The sequence below is a fragment of the Dermacentor albipictus genome, chromosome 1 (assembly GCF_038994185.2).
Source record: "Dermacentor albipictus isolate Rhodes 1998 colony chromosome 1, USDA_Dalb.pri_finalv2, whole genome shotgun sequence".
NCBI classification, from domain to species: domain Eukaryota; kingdom Metazoa; phylum Arthropoda; class Arachnida; order Ixodida; family Ixodidae; genus Dermacentor; species Dermacentor albipictus.
This window is the reverse complement of record NC_091821.1, coordinates 201,605,637-201,619,509: the sequence shown is the minus strand read 5'-3', so window position 1 is coordinate 201,619,509 and position 13,873 is coordinate 201,605,637. Positions and strand designations below refer to the sequence as shown.

Below are 13,873 nucleotides of genomic sequence, written 5' to 3'. Positions count from 1 at the left end.
CGGTTCCCACGTGGGAGCGGCCCGCTTAGTGAAGACTCACGATCTGCGGGACTTCTTCAAAGTTTTACCATACCATACCATACAATTCTCTCAGTGACACTTTTCATCTAATTATAATATTTGAAAAGCTGTATAATTAATTAGCACTAATTGTGCAATTAGAATAAAACAAGTAATGTGGGTATCTCCAAGCGACGACAAGCAACATTACCGTGGTTATGGCCAGCCACGTGGCATTCGCACATTTTTAAACTCTGGCTAAAGGTAGGTGGGGCACCCTGTATAGACCGGCCACACAGTTGCTGCTTCCCGGCGACTGCAGTTTATGCAAACGTAATCTTTACCGGGAAACGCTTGCGACGAACGCTGTGCGCGAAGGCGAGCTTTCTGGTTGTTTTTTATCTTTCCCCCGTACGGCCAGTGCCGCCGGTGTCGCGGATGCGCGGAGGTGAGCGCCATCGGGCGGGGCTTTGAGGTGGCTTCCTTCGCTTTCCTCCTCGCGCTCATTTTGCTCTCATCCGGCGCTGCGTTCCGCGTTCGCTCTTTCAGCGTTCGCTGTGCTCGTTCGCTCGGTTACGCCGAGGAAGGACGAGGCACGCCGGCGCTCAACGCAGGGACGGGCGCCTAAGGGCTGCGCTCTAAAAGGCGTGGATGTAATTGGCTAACCTCTCTACGGCTAAGTAACAGCTGAATATATTTGTAAAAAAAATTGGTTGGATGCTTTTTGTAGACAGTTGTATAGCGAAAACAACGCCATTAGGCATACTGTGGCAGATTTGTCTAAATTAGTAATTTAGCCATTAGCAAATAATAATTTAGCCATTCTTATTGCTGCTTTTCGTGTTACAACGTGAGACCAATTTTTAGCATCTCCGTTCTGCGTTGAGAGTGTCCGTCTCTCTATGCTCCCCCCTGCGTGTCCTTTAATAGGAGCCCACCTATCTTTCTGACTTCTTAAGTTGGCCTACCTTTCAAGAACGACGACATTCTCTTGTGGCTGGTGATATTAGGGCAATTCAACGAGTGTTTTTGCAAGGACTGTCTCAAGAAAAAGCCCATGTGCGCCTGCAGCGTTTCGTCGTTTGTGCAGTTTGTGTCCTTAAGAGCGACGTTTCCGCACTCCACGTACGTTTTCAAGAGTCTGCGTAGAGATTAATGAACAAGTTTAGCCCTAATCAGACAAGTTTTGCTCAGTCAACAGTGATCTGAATAGCGCACTTACTCGCATATTGTTCCTGGCGTCAGTGACTTTCCTTCTATGTGGAAATGAAACGCCGTGCCGCATTTGAAGAACAGCTTCACGGCACGAACCCGCAAGCAGCTACTTTCGGAGCCTTCCTGGAGTATCAGTAGATCTGCAGTACATTTCCAATGTTACCACCATAATATGCACTAAAGTCGACGCTGTATCAATGACCTTTCAAGACGAACATACCAGGTGACATTTTATGGAAACAGATTTTTTTTTAAACAAAGGCGGTTTATCTGCTCTGATTGCAGGACGCTTTCTATACGGTTACCTTCAGCCCTGTCGACAAGGTTGGTGGGTAGCGGTCGCTGTTGATTCGCTAATAAACTAAAATTTGTTCATTTACCATTTCCATGAGTGCTTTTAAGGTCCATGTTGTAATAAAAGTATTGCATCGGGGCGCAGCAGGAATCTAGAGCACTATACGTAATTTTAAGTGCATCATCCGTTGTTTAGTTTGTCGACAAAAATCCACCGCTTCCCTGAAATATTTCAATCAACACATTAGTTTCGTGACAAATCGCTTGACAGCGCGCACAAAAAAAAAACGCCTCAAAATTTTTGACTGACCTCCCCCTCTTCCCCTTCCACAAGCTCCCATACATCAAACTTCATATCAAATTTGCAACGGGTATACGGTCATGAAAAGCAATACCGCTCATGTGAAATGTAGGGCTAGGCGTATGGACCAGAATCTTTAATGTCTATAGATGGCAGCCATATTTATTAGGGGTTGTGGCAACCGGCGAACGAGCGAGGAGGATACCGCTGAGCTCGGTATCCTTCCCGTCGAAAAACCTGCGCGGCCCCTACGCGCGCCGTGCCGACCGATGGTCACATGGGGTGTAAATTAAATACCTTTGCTCCAAACACGCTTTCGAGAGTACAAGATTCTGGCCTATAGAGTCGATTTCCTGCATATATTCTTGTTGTTTAATGATAGTAGGAGCGGTAAGTTTGCAATGGCGCTTCCGTATAGAAACCGCGCCTGCTTCCAGCTATGGATGTTGGCCGTTATGGATGTTGGCCGTTAATGTCCCCAGTCATGTGTGGACATTACAAGACTGCCGCACCGCCCCTTCAGTTGAACAGAGCATCCTGAACAGAGCAGAGCATCAGGCCGGCGGAAGCTTATTTGAACGCATTTTAGCTATAAGCGAGGTATATTCTAAGTACGGCCACACTCAGTGCGCGGTCACGGTTGCAGGGGGGCCCGAAGTTGAGTGATCGCATTCTCAACATAGTCGTCCGAAGGCAATACATTCGCCCCATGCAAGGAATTGGACCAAATTATACACGAATTGGCAAGCGATTGTAACTATCCCCCTCTCCGCTCTATTGAGGATTTCGCGCTTTGGACTTAAAAGGAAGCGTCAGCTCGGGCGGTCCTGTGTAAAAACATGTAAAAGGAGTACTCGTTTTTCTCGGCAACCACTGCACCAAATTTGACGAGGTTTGTTGCACTTAAAAGAAAAACTTAAAATCTAGTGGCTGTTGGTTTCTAATTTTTGATTTAGGTTGTCAATTGGCAAAAATAGCGAATTTTCAGAATACGAAGCTATCAAGTTTACCACTCTCTAATACAGCAATAAAACATGATATCGTAATTATGTGAATTGCATCTAATAGTATGTCTAAAGCGGAAAAAACTCGTATGTTACACATGAATCTGAAAAAAAATGTATAATATGGAAATACAGCTTTTGCAGAACACTTGTACACAACGTAAAAATTCACGTAAGATGTAAATTGACATATAGAATTCGTCCGCTTTGAATGATCTAACGGATGTCATTTACTATTAATTAGCTATTAAATAGCTATTAATTTGTAAACTTCGTGCTTCTATTTCTTTTTTTTTATTTTCGAATTTTCGAAAATTCTTTTAACAAAATTCAGACCATAAATTGAAATTGCGCTTCTAACAGTCATTATAATTTACCTTTCTATCTCAAATGCAATGAATTCATTAAAATCGGTCCAGTTGTTATCTTAGAAAAGCCTTTCTGCGTTTTACATGTATTTGAATAGGCCGCGTCGGAGTTGGGCCCGAGCTAAAACTTTCTCTTAAGCCTGTGGGTTAATGATAGTCTAAAGGAAAAGCCAAATGAAATTAAAGATACTCAACATCTTACCACTGTAGAGGTCGCAGGTGAGGTTTTTGTCGCGCACCTTCCTTCTTATTAGATTTGATTCCGAAGTCAGGAAGAAAGGGTTCGTTGTGCAGCCGGTGTTCCTCAGCGCCATGGTCAGGCAGTCGACGTAAATTTGCATCACACTGCGCAGCAGGGAGCGATGGCATTACTTACATTTGCCATTTTGCGATAGGCACAGATTGCATGTATTGTCAGCGACTATACCAGGTTCTTTGTTTTAGCTCCACCAAATTTTAAGTTGCCTGTGGCAAATAGCAGAATGTTGTCCCTTGAGTTAAATTACTTGATGAGGTAGCCATTACTTCCGCGAGAAATAAAAAGGCTTACTTGAATGATTAACATAATTACAGCAATTAAATTTTTAAATAATTAGTTTGTCACATATTTCAGTCTATCAATTGCAGCTGATGAGTTCGCATGGCATATCCACTTGGCACAAATTCTCAGGACTACACCAGTTTCAAGATATTAATTTTCAAAGTGTTCGACGAAATTCATTAGTGTTCCAGTTACTTTTGTACTTCAGTGCATAACACAGTGTTCTTTTTTTTTCGCTTTTTTTATTAAGTGCAACAACGGTGCATTTTTACCGCAAGTCTGATGGCACATACCTTGAAACCGGTTCTATCCTCAGTATTCGTTCCAAGTCTATATGACCCGGCGTGGTTGCTGAGTGGCTATGGTGGTCGGCTGCTGAGCACGGAGGTCGCGGGATCGAATCCCGGCCACGGTGGCCGCATTTCGATGGGGGCGAAATGCGACAACACCCGTGTACTTAGATTTAGGTGCACGTTAAAGAACCCCAGGTGGTCGAAATTTCCGGAGTCCTCCACTACGGCGTGCCTCATAATCAGATAGTGGTTTTGGCGCGTAAAACCTCATAATTTATATTTTTTTAAGTCTATATGAATCGCAAGCTCACTAGCTACGATTCGTACATTGAAACATGTACCGCAAATAATTAATTAAAAATTCAATGAATTGTCATTATTTTAAGTATTACATTAATCATTTTGATTTCTTGTAGAAGTAATGGCCGACTCGTCGAGTAATTCATCTAAGGGGTTAAAATTGTGCTGTTTGCAAGAGGAATTTTTTTTAATTTTGTGCAGATAAAGAAAAACCATATATAAAAGAAACGTACAATTCATTTGTGGTGTGCACGATATGGTACATAAGAACGAGGTTCCATCTATTCACCAACACTTATATTTCCCACTTTCATATGCTCGGGTGCTTCCGCGCCGTCTTGTGCCTTAGCTCCTCATGCCGCATTTGTCGCCAATTCCATAGTTGGTGTGGTCGATGTCGTTTCTCTATTTCCTCGCTTCTAAGGAGCTGCGGCACATTCGCACTGCCTGGGCTAGTCAATGTCTCGAAACAGGAAGGAAATGCGATGTCGCAGAGGTCGTGATCCAGGCCCTAAAAATACCAGCGCCACGTGCAGGAACTAGATGAGCGAATTGTTGCTGGAGTTTAAGCTTAGAGGGCATAGAGTGCTTACATTGAAAGCGCTTACATAGAGTATTATGTAATAATTATTCACCCAATGATTTGTCACTGATATTATTTATTTAAAGCTTGAAGTTGGGATTAGGAGTGGGTGGACGACGACGGGATACAAGGCTGCACATTTGCTCCACACATGGACACATACATTATGTCAAACAACCCGTATCAAGACAAAGAAAACAAAGAAGAAGAAAACGGTGTCAACACTGATCATTTCTCATGCTCGTGAGGTCAAGGGGATGCGCGCAAGAAAATCTTCCTTGGCACTTTTTTTTTTGCGCTACAGATAAGGCAACCCTCAAATAACAAATTTTGCAACAACCGAACGAGAAACACAGGCTTATCTTGACATGATGAAAGGTAGGACGTTTTGATACAGAACGTTGTGATTCCCGACCTACAAAACATATGACGCATCATGTATACGTTGCTTCTTTGGGAAGTGCACTGAGCACAATCATTTGATATTTCATTTCAGGTTCCTTTCCCGAGAGTTGTTCTGTTGGGACGGTTCAGGTAACTGCAGATAAGCGTCCGAAAGGCGCATAGCATGGTGCCCTCTGGTGGCAGTGGTCGTGCCCTTATTATTGCCTCTCTGCGTGCGCGAAGGTGCGCGAACTGTCCACCAAGTGATTGTAACTTCAGCCACAAAGGCAGCACAATATCCCGTGGTATCTCTATCTAATGTAGTACAATGTTAGATAGGTGAAATTATTGCCTTATTGTAGCACGCTCAAATGCTACTGGGAATTTTTTCGTTATTTGTATAGCGGTGTCATCGAAAAATTAGTAAAGTTCGATCATTTTTATGCGGCGTGGTCATCGTATATGGACTACACGACTAATATTAATGTGGAGTAATTGTCAGCCGCGCATTTGGTGTGTTCTATTATGCCGTCTTTTACTTTGTCGCTGGCTGAAGGCGCATGTATGGGCGTGATCGGTGCCAGATTTTGAATGGACAAGTGTCCATAAATAGAAACAACGAGAGGTATTATATCTATTTTGATGAAAGCATTCACAATATCGTTTACGTTTGCGCTTAGATATATGTTGACACAAAGCAGTCCGAATGTTTTTAAGTGGACTGCATGTTTGTTTTTCTTAAAGCGCCCCTCACCAGGCCACATAGTTAATTTTGGTTACACGTTGGAAGTTGTCGTGTGCCCTCTGAGGAGCGTTCTACCGCAATATTTTTTTTTTTTGAAATTGGTTCATTAATAGCCCAGATAGAAATATTGCAGCGTCACCGCCAACAGCTCTCCCTCCAGTTGTCCCCGTCTAGCCTCCACAAGTGAAATTCCTTCTCTGCGTTCTCCCATACCGGAGCTGGAGGATCGCGTGGCGCATACGTCACGGGCCCCGCCTTTTTTCCCCTTCTTTTCCCTCGCTTTTTTTGTTGCGCGGCGCATTTCCGCTGACGACGTCGCGCGCGAGTTGTTGTGATTGTCTCGTTTCGCGCTGCGCACTATTTTGCGCGCTGTGCACGAGAACACCTGAACACCACTATAAGTCAGCGCTACACGAGCACTCAGACAGACGCAAGCGGATCACAGAGCATGATTGCACTCTGGAACACGGTAGAAAATGTCATAGTTTCGCTCTCTGCACGCGCGACTGCACGACATGGGAACAAGCAGACGAAACAGAAGTACATCTCTCTTGCTACAGTACGAAGTAAAACAAAAAACACGCAGACATTCGGTTTGTAGGTTTTATTATTTCTCTACACTTTCATTCATCTAGTGAAGCAACAGGTCAAACAAATAACTGCTGTTGCTTTGAATAATTCTCAAAGTCACGTGTCAGTATGAGCGACGTCACAGCACTGCCACGTACGTAGGTGTACTTCTGCGATATACGTCGACTACCTGGCCCGGAGCGCGGCGCCCTCGAGGAGAAGGGCAAACGGCGTTTGGTTAGAAATTAGAGCGCTTCCCGCGGCACGCAGGGATGTAATACATAGCAGACACGATCGTTCGCGCGCATGGCATGCACTGCGCTTGTCAGCTCAAAATGGCCAGAGCTGGTGAGGAGCCCTTTAAGTGGTGTAGTCGGGTGTTTTATTTACTCCCTTCAACTTCCATCTTTCTTCAGTATAAGTGCTACGGGGAAAGTTTATACATCATTACAGAACAGTGATCAGAGGGAACGATAAGGGACAATGTTTGCGTCGCCTTACACTGCCCCGCGTTTGCACTGTACACTTCTCCCTAATCTTTGTGTTTTAGAGCGCAGCTCTTTGGCGTCCGTTCCTGGGTTTCGCGTCGTCGTCGGCGTTGTCGTCGGCCTCGTAACCAGCTCCGCCCACCTTTCATCCCCCCAGCGCTAGCAGCGACCGACTGATACCGCTGGATGCCTCTGACGCCGCTAGAGAGTCAAGATAACGTGACTGCATAGAACACCGTCGCCGCCATGCAGAAAGAGGAGGAAAGGGTCCCCCCCCCCCCCCCCCCCTGTTCTTGTGTGGCGGATAGGGTGCTCTTCAGTTGCCGACGCGCCGGTTATTTCACGTAGGCCCCGGCACGTCGACGAATACGTGACCACCTTCCCACGGCTAGACCTGGTTCTTAGCGCTGCGGAAGCGAGGGTATCATATTGTTTGTGTCGGCATCGGCGGCGTTGTCCCTGAAACCAACTCCGCAGCTGGGGTTGACTCACTATCGGCGTCAGCGGCATCAGTCAGTCGCTGCTATCTCTTCCCTCCTCCCTTTATCGTGTTGTCCGCTTGCTGCGCGCGCTTCTGCCCCCATCGTTTGCCGCTGGGTGTACACGCCGCCCCCCTCCCCCCTCTTCCTGCGAGTCCCCGGTTGTCAAAGCGCCGGCTCGAACTTAATTCCTTTCTTCGCTCCTCCTCCAATGCAACCCCTGTGCGGTGGCAATCAGAGAGCCAGATCGGTGGCGGCGGATCTGTATATGTGCACCGCCCGAGCCGAAATTGCCGCTGCCGTTCGCCCTGTGCGGTGGCAATCAGAGAGCCAGATCGGTGGCGGCGGATCTGTATATGTGCACCGCCCGAGCCGAAATTGCCGCTGCCGTTCACCACTGCGAAATTATCTGCCAGTTCTTTCTGAGCCATGAGCGAGACGACCGATGGAAGTCCTCCGTCTGCTGCTGCTGCTGCTGCTAAACGAGCTGCCAGAGCAGAGGCCCAGCGCCGTCGCCGTCAGAATCCAGAGGTGCGTGCCGCCGAAGCAGAAGCTTACCGTCGCCGCCGTCGAGATGATCCAGGAGTACGCGTCGCCGAAGCAGAGGCTAAGCGCCGCCGCCGAGATGTTAGTAGTGGGGGACTTTAATGTTGACATAAAGACAAACAGCAATTTCCTAACACTTATGCGGGAGAACATCCCGTTCCTCTCGCTCGTAACGCGTCCCACGGCTGTGACAACCTCGCGAGGCACTTGTATAGATCTCGTCTTTGAGAATGAAGCATTGGTGTACCAAGTCGAACATATATCAGTCTATTTCTCCGACCACAAAGCTTCCTTCATGACTGTCAAGAACTGTTAGTGGAGTCTTTGTTAAAGGAATACGTGTGAAAAATAAAAAAAAATTCTGTGATAGCGCATACATGTGTTGCTCGATTTCTTTGCCTCAATCTATCGAAAAGGTGAAACAGCTTATTTGCTGCGCTCAAATTTCGCATTAGGAAGTAACGTAATCGTCGGTAATTTTTTTTCTATCGGGATAAGTTTTCTTCTCACTCTGCTAGGTGCAGAAAAGAAGAAAGCATACTATGTCTAAAAAAATATAAACCCTCCTATACTAAAAAGTCGAGCTACCATACGTTGTCAAGATTCGGTAAAGAATAAGACAATTAAGAGAACAACTAGGCTTACTACAAGTCATTGAGAACAATTTAATTGACAACTACAGTGAACTACAGCCTTACGTGATAACCAGCGCAAATTGTTTCTAAGTAGTTGCGATTAGCACAGGTCCCTTCAGATTGTTTCCCCGTAGCTTAACAGGACTTACGTGGAACGCGGTGTGGCTGAATGGCCTATTTCACTAATGACGACTATGTCAAGCGTAGAATGACAAAGCGAGGCATCAGATAATCCCTCCGCCTTGCGCCCAGAACGCCGCTAGCGGCAGAGGCGATTAATGAGCAGTGCGCACTTACGCGCATGCATTACCTATTATGCTAGCTATGTAAAGTTACGGAAAGCTTTTGAAATTTAAGTGAAAAATCGATGCTTTACGTAATGCGAGCAAGCTGTAGGACCTGAAGTCACTTAAAGTTTGCTTGGAAGAAGATTTTCCTCCAACAGTGTAACTTGCGCGAAAGAAATTGCACGACTTCGCGAAAGAAAAACGAAACCAAATGAACGCTTTTCCGCGCGCTCTAACAAACTCCACATGCGCAGTGGAATTTACTGGTATGATCCTGCCTCGGATAAAGTAATTAGCATAAAAGAAGCAGAGAAGCGCCGAACCGAATGACAAGCTGCAATTACGCACAGCGCGCAGACTAATGTCAGCCCGGCGTCACTGCTCTCAGCAGACTTTTTCAGCATCTTCGCCAAACTTGACACATTCAAAGGGATCACTCATGCCGCCTCATCGATATCATTCTTGGCACGGAAACGTGGTTTTCAGATGACATCAGTAGCAATGATCTCGCGCTTCCCTCATCGGTTGTAATTTTTCGGAAAGGTAGAACTGGTTCTAGAGGTGGTGGCGTGCTTATTGCAGTAAGAGGGGACCATCAGCCATGATTGTTGCCGACTCACCCCTAGAAGTACTTTGAATTTTGCTCAAATTTGGTCACACACGGTGTGTTTTAGGCGTCTGCTACAAGCCATGAGACAGCCGTCCTGAATTTGAAGAACTATTTACCGAAGCTGTCGAGCTGGTTACTAACAGGTTCGCTTACTGCCTCCTAATAACAGGTGGTAATTTCAACTACCCTGTCATAGACTGGACAACATGATCCGCTGGCACACATATTAGCCGGGCCGATCACCTTCGTTTTGTTGATTCTCGTCGTTATCGTGACCTCACGCAACTAGCTCATCCGCGGTAATCACATTTTAGATCTTTTGTTCACAAGCGACCTTGATACTGCCGAAATACATGCTCTAGATGCCATCAGTGACCATAAAGCAGTGCAGTGTTCCTTCTCGCCTCCTTATGCTTACTAAACGAAAACAAAAAATACATTCTGAACTATGCGCGAGCTGACATAGAAAAAATGAACCAAATGATGCAGACCTTCTTAAACGAATTCCAAGAAGACTTAGAAAACCGTTAGACTAATCACAACCGGTGCATATCTCGCGATAAGATAAAGGAGATAGGAGCTTCCTGCGCGACAAAATCTGCAATAAAATCACTTGCTGACCATCCGTGGTTCACACGAGAAGTAAATATGTGCGTAAATAAGATCTTACAAAAAGACATTACGAGCGAACACTCCTTCTGACTAGCAGAACTACAGAAGATACCTGGATTGGCAGAATTCTTGAAGTGAAAGATCAGTACTTTAATCTTACGCCTCCTAATATGTTAAAAACCGATCCCAAGAAATTCTGGAAAGTCGTATATCCAAAAAATAAACACTCGGTACCACCACTTCAGGGGGAAAACGGCAGCGGTTTACAAGTAGCCGACTGCGCCGAGGAATTCAACAATAATTTTTCCACGGTTTTTGCAGATGAACTGCCCTATAATTCCCATCAGCTCTCACAATGTCATATTGCATTTCCTTGTACACGTATGGTAGATACAGCGCACGGCGTACCTCGCGCAATAGAGCGCCTCCCCGATAAAACAAGTCCAGGTCCCGACGGCATCAGCGCTATGCTCCTGAAGCTAACCAGTCAGTATTCAGCGCCCTTAATTTCCTTAATATTTCCACAATCCATCGACACAGCATGCGTACCGGAAGATTGGAAATCAGCGTTTATAATACCTATATTTAAATCTGGCGACAGTTCCCTTCCAAACAACTGCAGGCCCATCCCATTAACCTCAATTAGCTGCGAGTTCCTAGAACATATAATGCAAAAGGGTATTATAAGATATGTAAACCAAAACAACCTACTCCTCATCAACCAGCACGGCTTTCAGAAAAATCTATCCTGCCAAACTGAACTCTTCGAATTAGTAACTGATCTTCGTCGTTTACTGCATCCATCGCTGTCGTCGACGCAGTTTTTGTCGGTTTTCAAAGGCATTTGATCGCGTCCCCCATAACCGTTTGAACTTAAAAAATCCGTAATCTTGAACTTGATCATAAAACACCGCAATGGATCGGACACTTCTTAACAAACCGTCATCACTCCGTCACACTACAAAACCATATCTCGAGCCGTACATGCGTCCTATCAGGGGTACCACTTCTATGTTTAATTTATATTAATTATATAGCAACTAACATAAAGGAGACAATTCGATTATTCGCAGACAACAGCATAATATATAAAGAAATAGCAAGCGCTACCGACGTTACTCACCTTCAGTCTGCCCTCATTAAACTTAGAGAATTGCAGATGAAAATAAACATAGATAAAACAAATATCTTAAGTTAAGCCCGGCATCGAAAACGCAGGTCAGTACATACGCAATTAACAATGTGCCAATATATTCAATCTCGATGTTTAAAAACCTAGAAATAAAATCTAATTCTACTTTAACATGGAAAGATCATATACAACACATGACTTAAAAAGCATTAAAGAAACTCGGCCTTCTCAAGCGACGCCTTCACCTCGTCAACCGTGACACTGCGACTATTAGCATATAACTCGCTCGTTCGACCTTCGCTAGAATATGTATCTATCATTCGGTATCCCCATCATGTCACCTGGACTAACCATATCGAAGCGGTCCTTAACAATGCAGCACGGTTCATCCAGTCGCCTTATTCGCGATTTCGAAGCGTCACCAAACTGAAAGACACCATCAAAATGCCATTACTTGCCATGCGCAGAACAGTTGCCCGATTATCTTTTTTGACGTCCTGTACCATAGTAACATGTCATTTTCTCGCTCACATATTTCTCGAGCACATCACGTCTCGACTCGGTTAGATCACGCGTACAAAGTCAAAGCTATTTTTGCTCACACTGAAAAATATCGGAATGCACCTCTCGTGCTATCAATAGATCAATGGGATTCTTGCCATCTAGCATTGTCACTATCAACCTCTCTCAATCTTTTCACTCAGCTTTTCAGTCTTACTACGAACGTCAAAATATGTTACAATAGGTTGCCTTTTTCTATTCGCTACTGCATGGGGTACCTGATGTCATCTTTATTAGAAACTAAACAAAGCAGGAAAGTTACCCGCATGATGTTCTCATTATTTTGTGAGGTGTTGCCTAGATTGTACTTCGAAAAAAAAATTGTATTGAACTGTCCATGTTAGTAGTGTACTTTTTGTTTTTAGTTTCGTTCTCCATGCTATACTTCGCGTTGCATTCTCGTGTTTATTGAATGGCCGTATTTGCCTGCATTGTGACTATTTCTGTTATTCCCTATTCAACACTCACCCCCCTATTTGTAATGCCCTTCCGGGCCTTTAGGATATCCAAAGAAAGAAAGAAAAAAAGAAAGAAAAGCTCAATATCAATACTCACTGGCAGTCGTGGCCCTTCCTTGAAGCCAGAAAGTTGACATTTTTGTTACACTCTTCTCTTCTCCGAGAGAATTCAGTGTACTGGCATTGTTCCACTGTGGAAAAAAAAAGAAGAAGACAAGAGGGCAATACACTGCGCCACGGCCATTTTAATGACATTATACACCGGGGCTAATTAATTGACATTTAGTTTCAGTACAACTTTTGAAACCTCCTTACCTTCGTGTCCTCGCATATTTCGTGCACTCTGCGCGGTAACCTGTATACGTTCCCCCTTTGCTGTGCAGGTCATGACAATTAAGGCGTAGGCTAACAGGCTGCCCACCGACATCGTTTTGAGCTGCAAGTCTGCGAAAAAAAATAATAAAAGGACACTTAGCTCATTATCACTAAACGTCCATTCAGCTCAATGCGCCGCCTCGACAATGAATCGAGGGCAGCACTGGGCCTCGTCCTTAGTACGTCTTAATTATAGTCCCTCAAGAAGCAAACAAGGAGTACGAGGAAAGCACATGTGAATATCTTAGCAAATATCTATAAAGACTCCACAGCTACCTTAATTTTTCACAAGAAAATCGGAAAGATATCAATAAAGACAGGGCTCAGGCATGAGACAAACTCTCCCATGCTAGTCGCTGCATGCTTACAAGAAGTATTTAGATTATTAGACTGGAAAGGATTAGGAGTGGGGATCAGCGGTGAATATACCAGCAACGTACGCTTTGCAGATGACATTGTCCTGTTAATCAACGCTGGGGATGAATTGCAAGAAATTATTTAGAACCAATTAACCGGGAAAGTGTAGGACAAAGGCAATGTTCGATAACCTTGCAAGAGAACAAGAATTCATGATTGCCACTGCAGCCTCTAGAATCTGTGCAAGAGTACCATTACCTTTAGACCAATTACTCATAGGGGACCCTGATCATGCAAGAAAGTACGCAGAAAAATAAAAAGGGTTGGAGCGCATACGGCAGAACATTAGACGTAATGAACGGCAGCTTGCCGCTATCTTTGAATATAGACGTGTACAATGATTGCGTTCCACCGGTAATAGTATATGGAGCGGAAAGTTGGAGGGTAATAAAGGTTGAGAAGAAGTTAAGGACCGCCCAATAGAGTGACGGAAAGAAAAATGTTAGGCGTAAAGTTACGAGACAGGAAGAGAGCGCGGTGTGGACTAGAAAGCAGACAGGGGCAGCCGATTTTCTATTTGACGTTAAGAGGAAAAAAACTAAGCTTGCAAGCCATGTAATCCGCAGTACGGACAACTGCTGGTCTGTTAGAGTGACAGAATGACGCGAACGCATCAAATGGCCTATTGTGCCAAAACGCCAGCGCCTGTCCTCTGGAGCAGCGAAACGGCATCTA

General features: G+C 44.8%; 1 protein-coding gene across 2 annotated transcripts in view; it reads right to left on the bottom strand.

Annotated features, from left to right (window-relative positions):
• Positions 1-13,873, bottom strand: part of LOC139054133 (uncharacterized) — a 30,279-nt gene that overhangs the window by 14,121 nt on the left and 2,285 nt on the right. For both annotated transcript variants that reach the window (XM_070530733.1, XM_070530734.1), the window contains exons 2-6: positions 12,722-12,850; positions 12,504-12,597; positions 3,385-3,527; positions 1,223-1,355; positions 969-1,141 (exon numbers count right to left, since the gene is read on the bottom strand). In XM_070530733.1, coding sequence (XP_070386834.1) covers positions 969-1,141; positions 1,223-1,355; positions 3,385-3,527; positions 12,504-12,597; positions 12,722-12,850 — 672 coding nt within the window. The remainder of the gene's footprint in view (positions 1-968; positions 1,142-1,222; positions 1,356-3,384; positions 3,528-12,503; positions 12,598-12,721; positions 12,851-13,873) is intronic.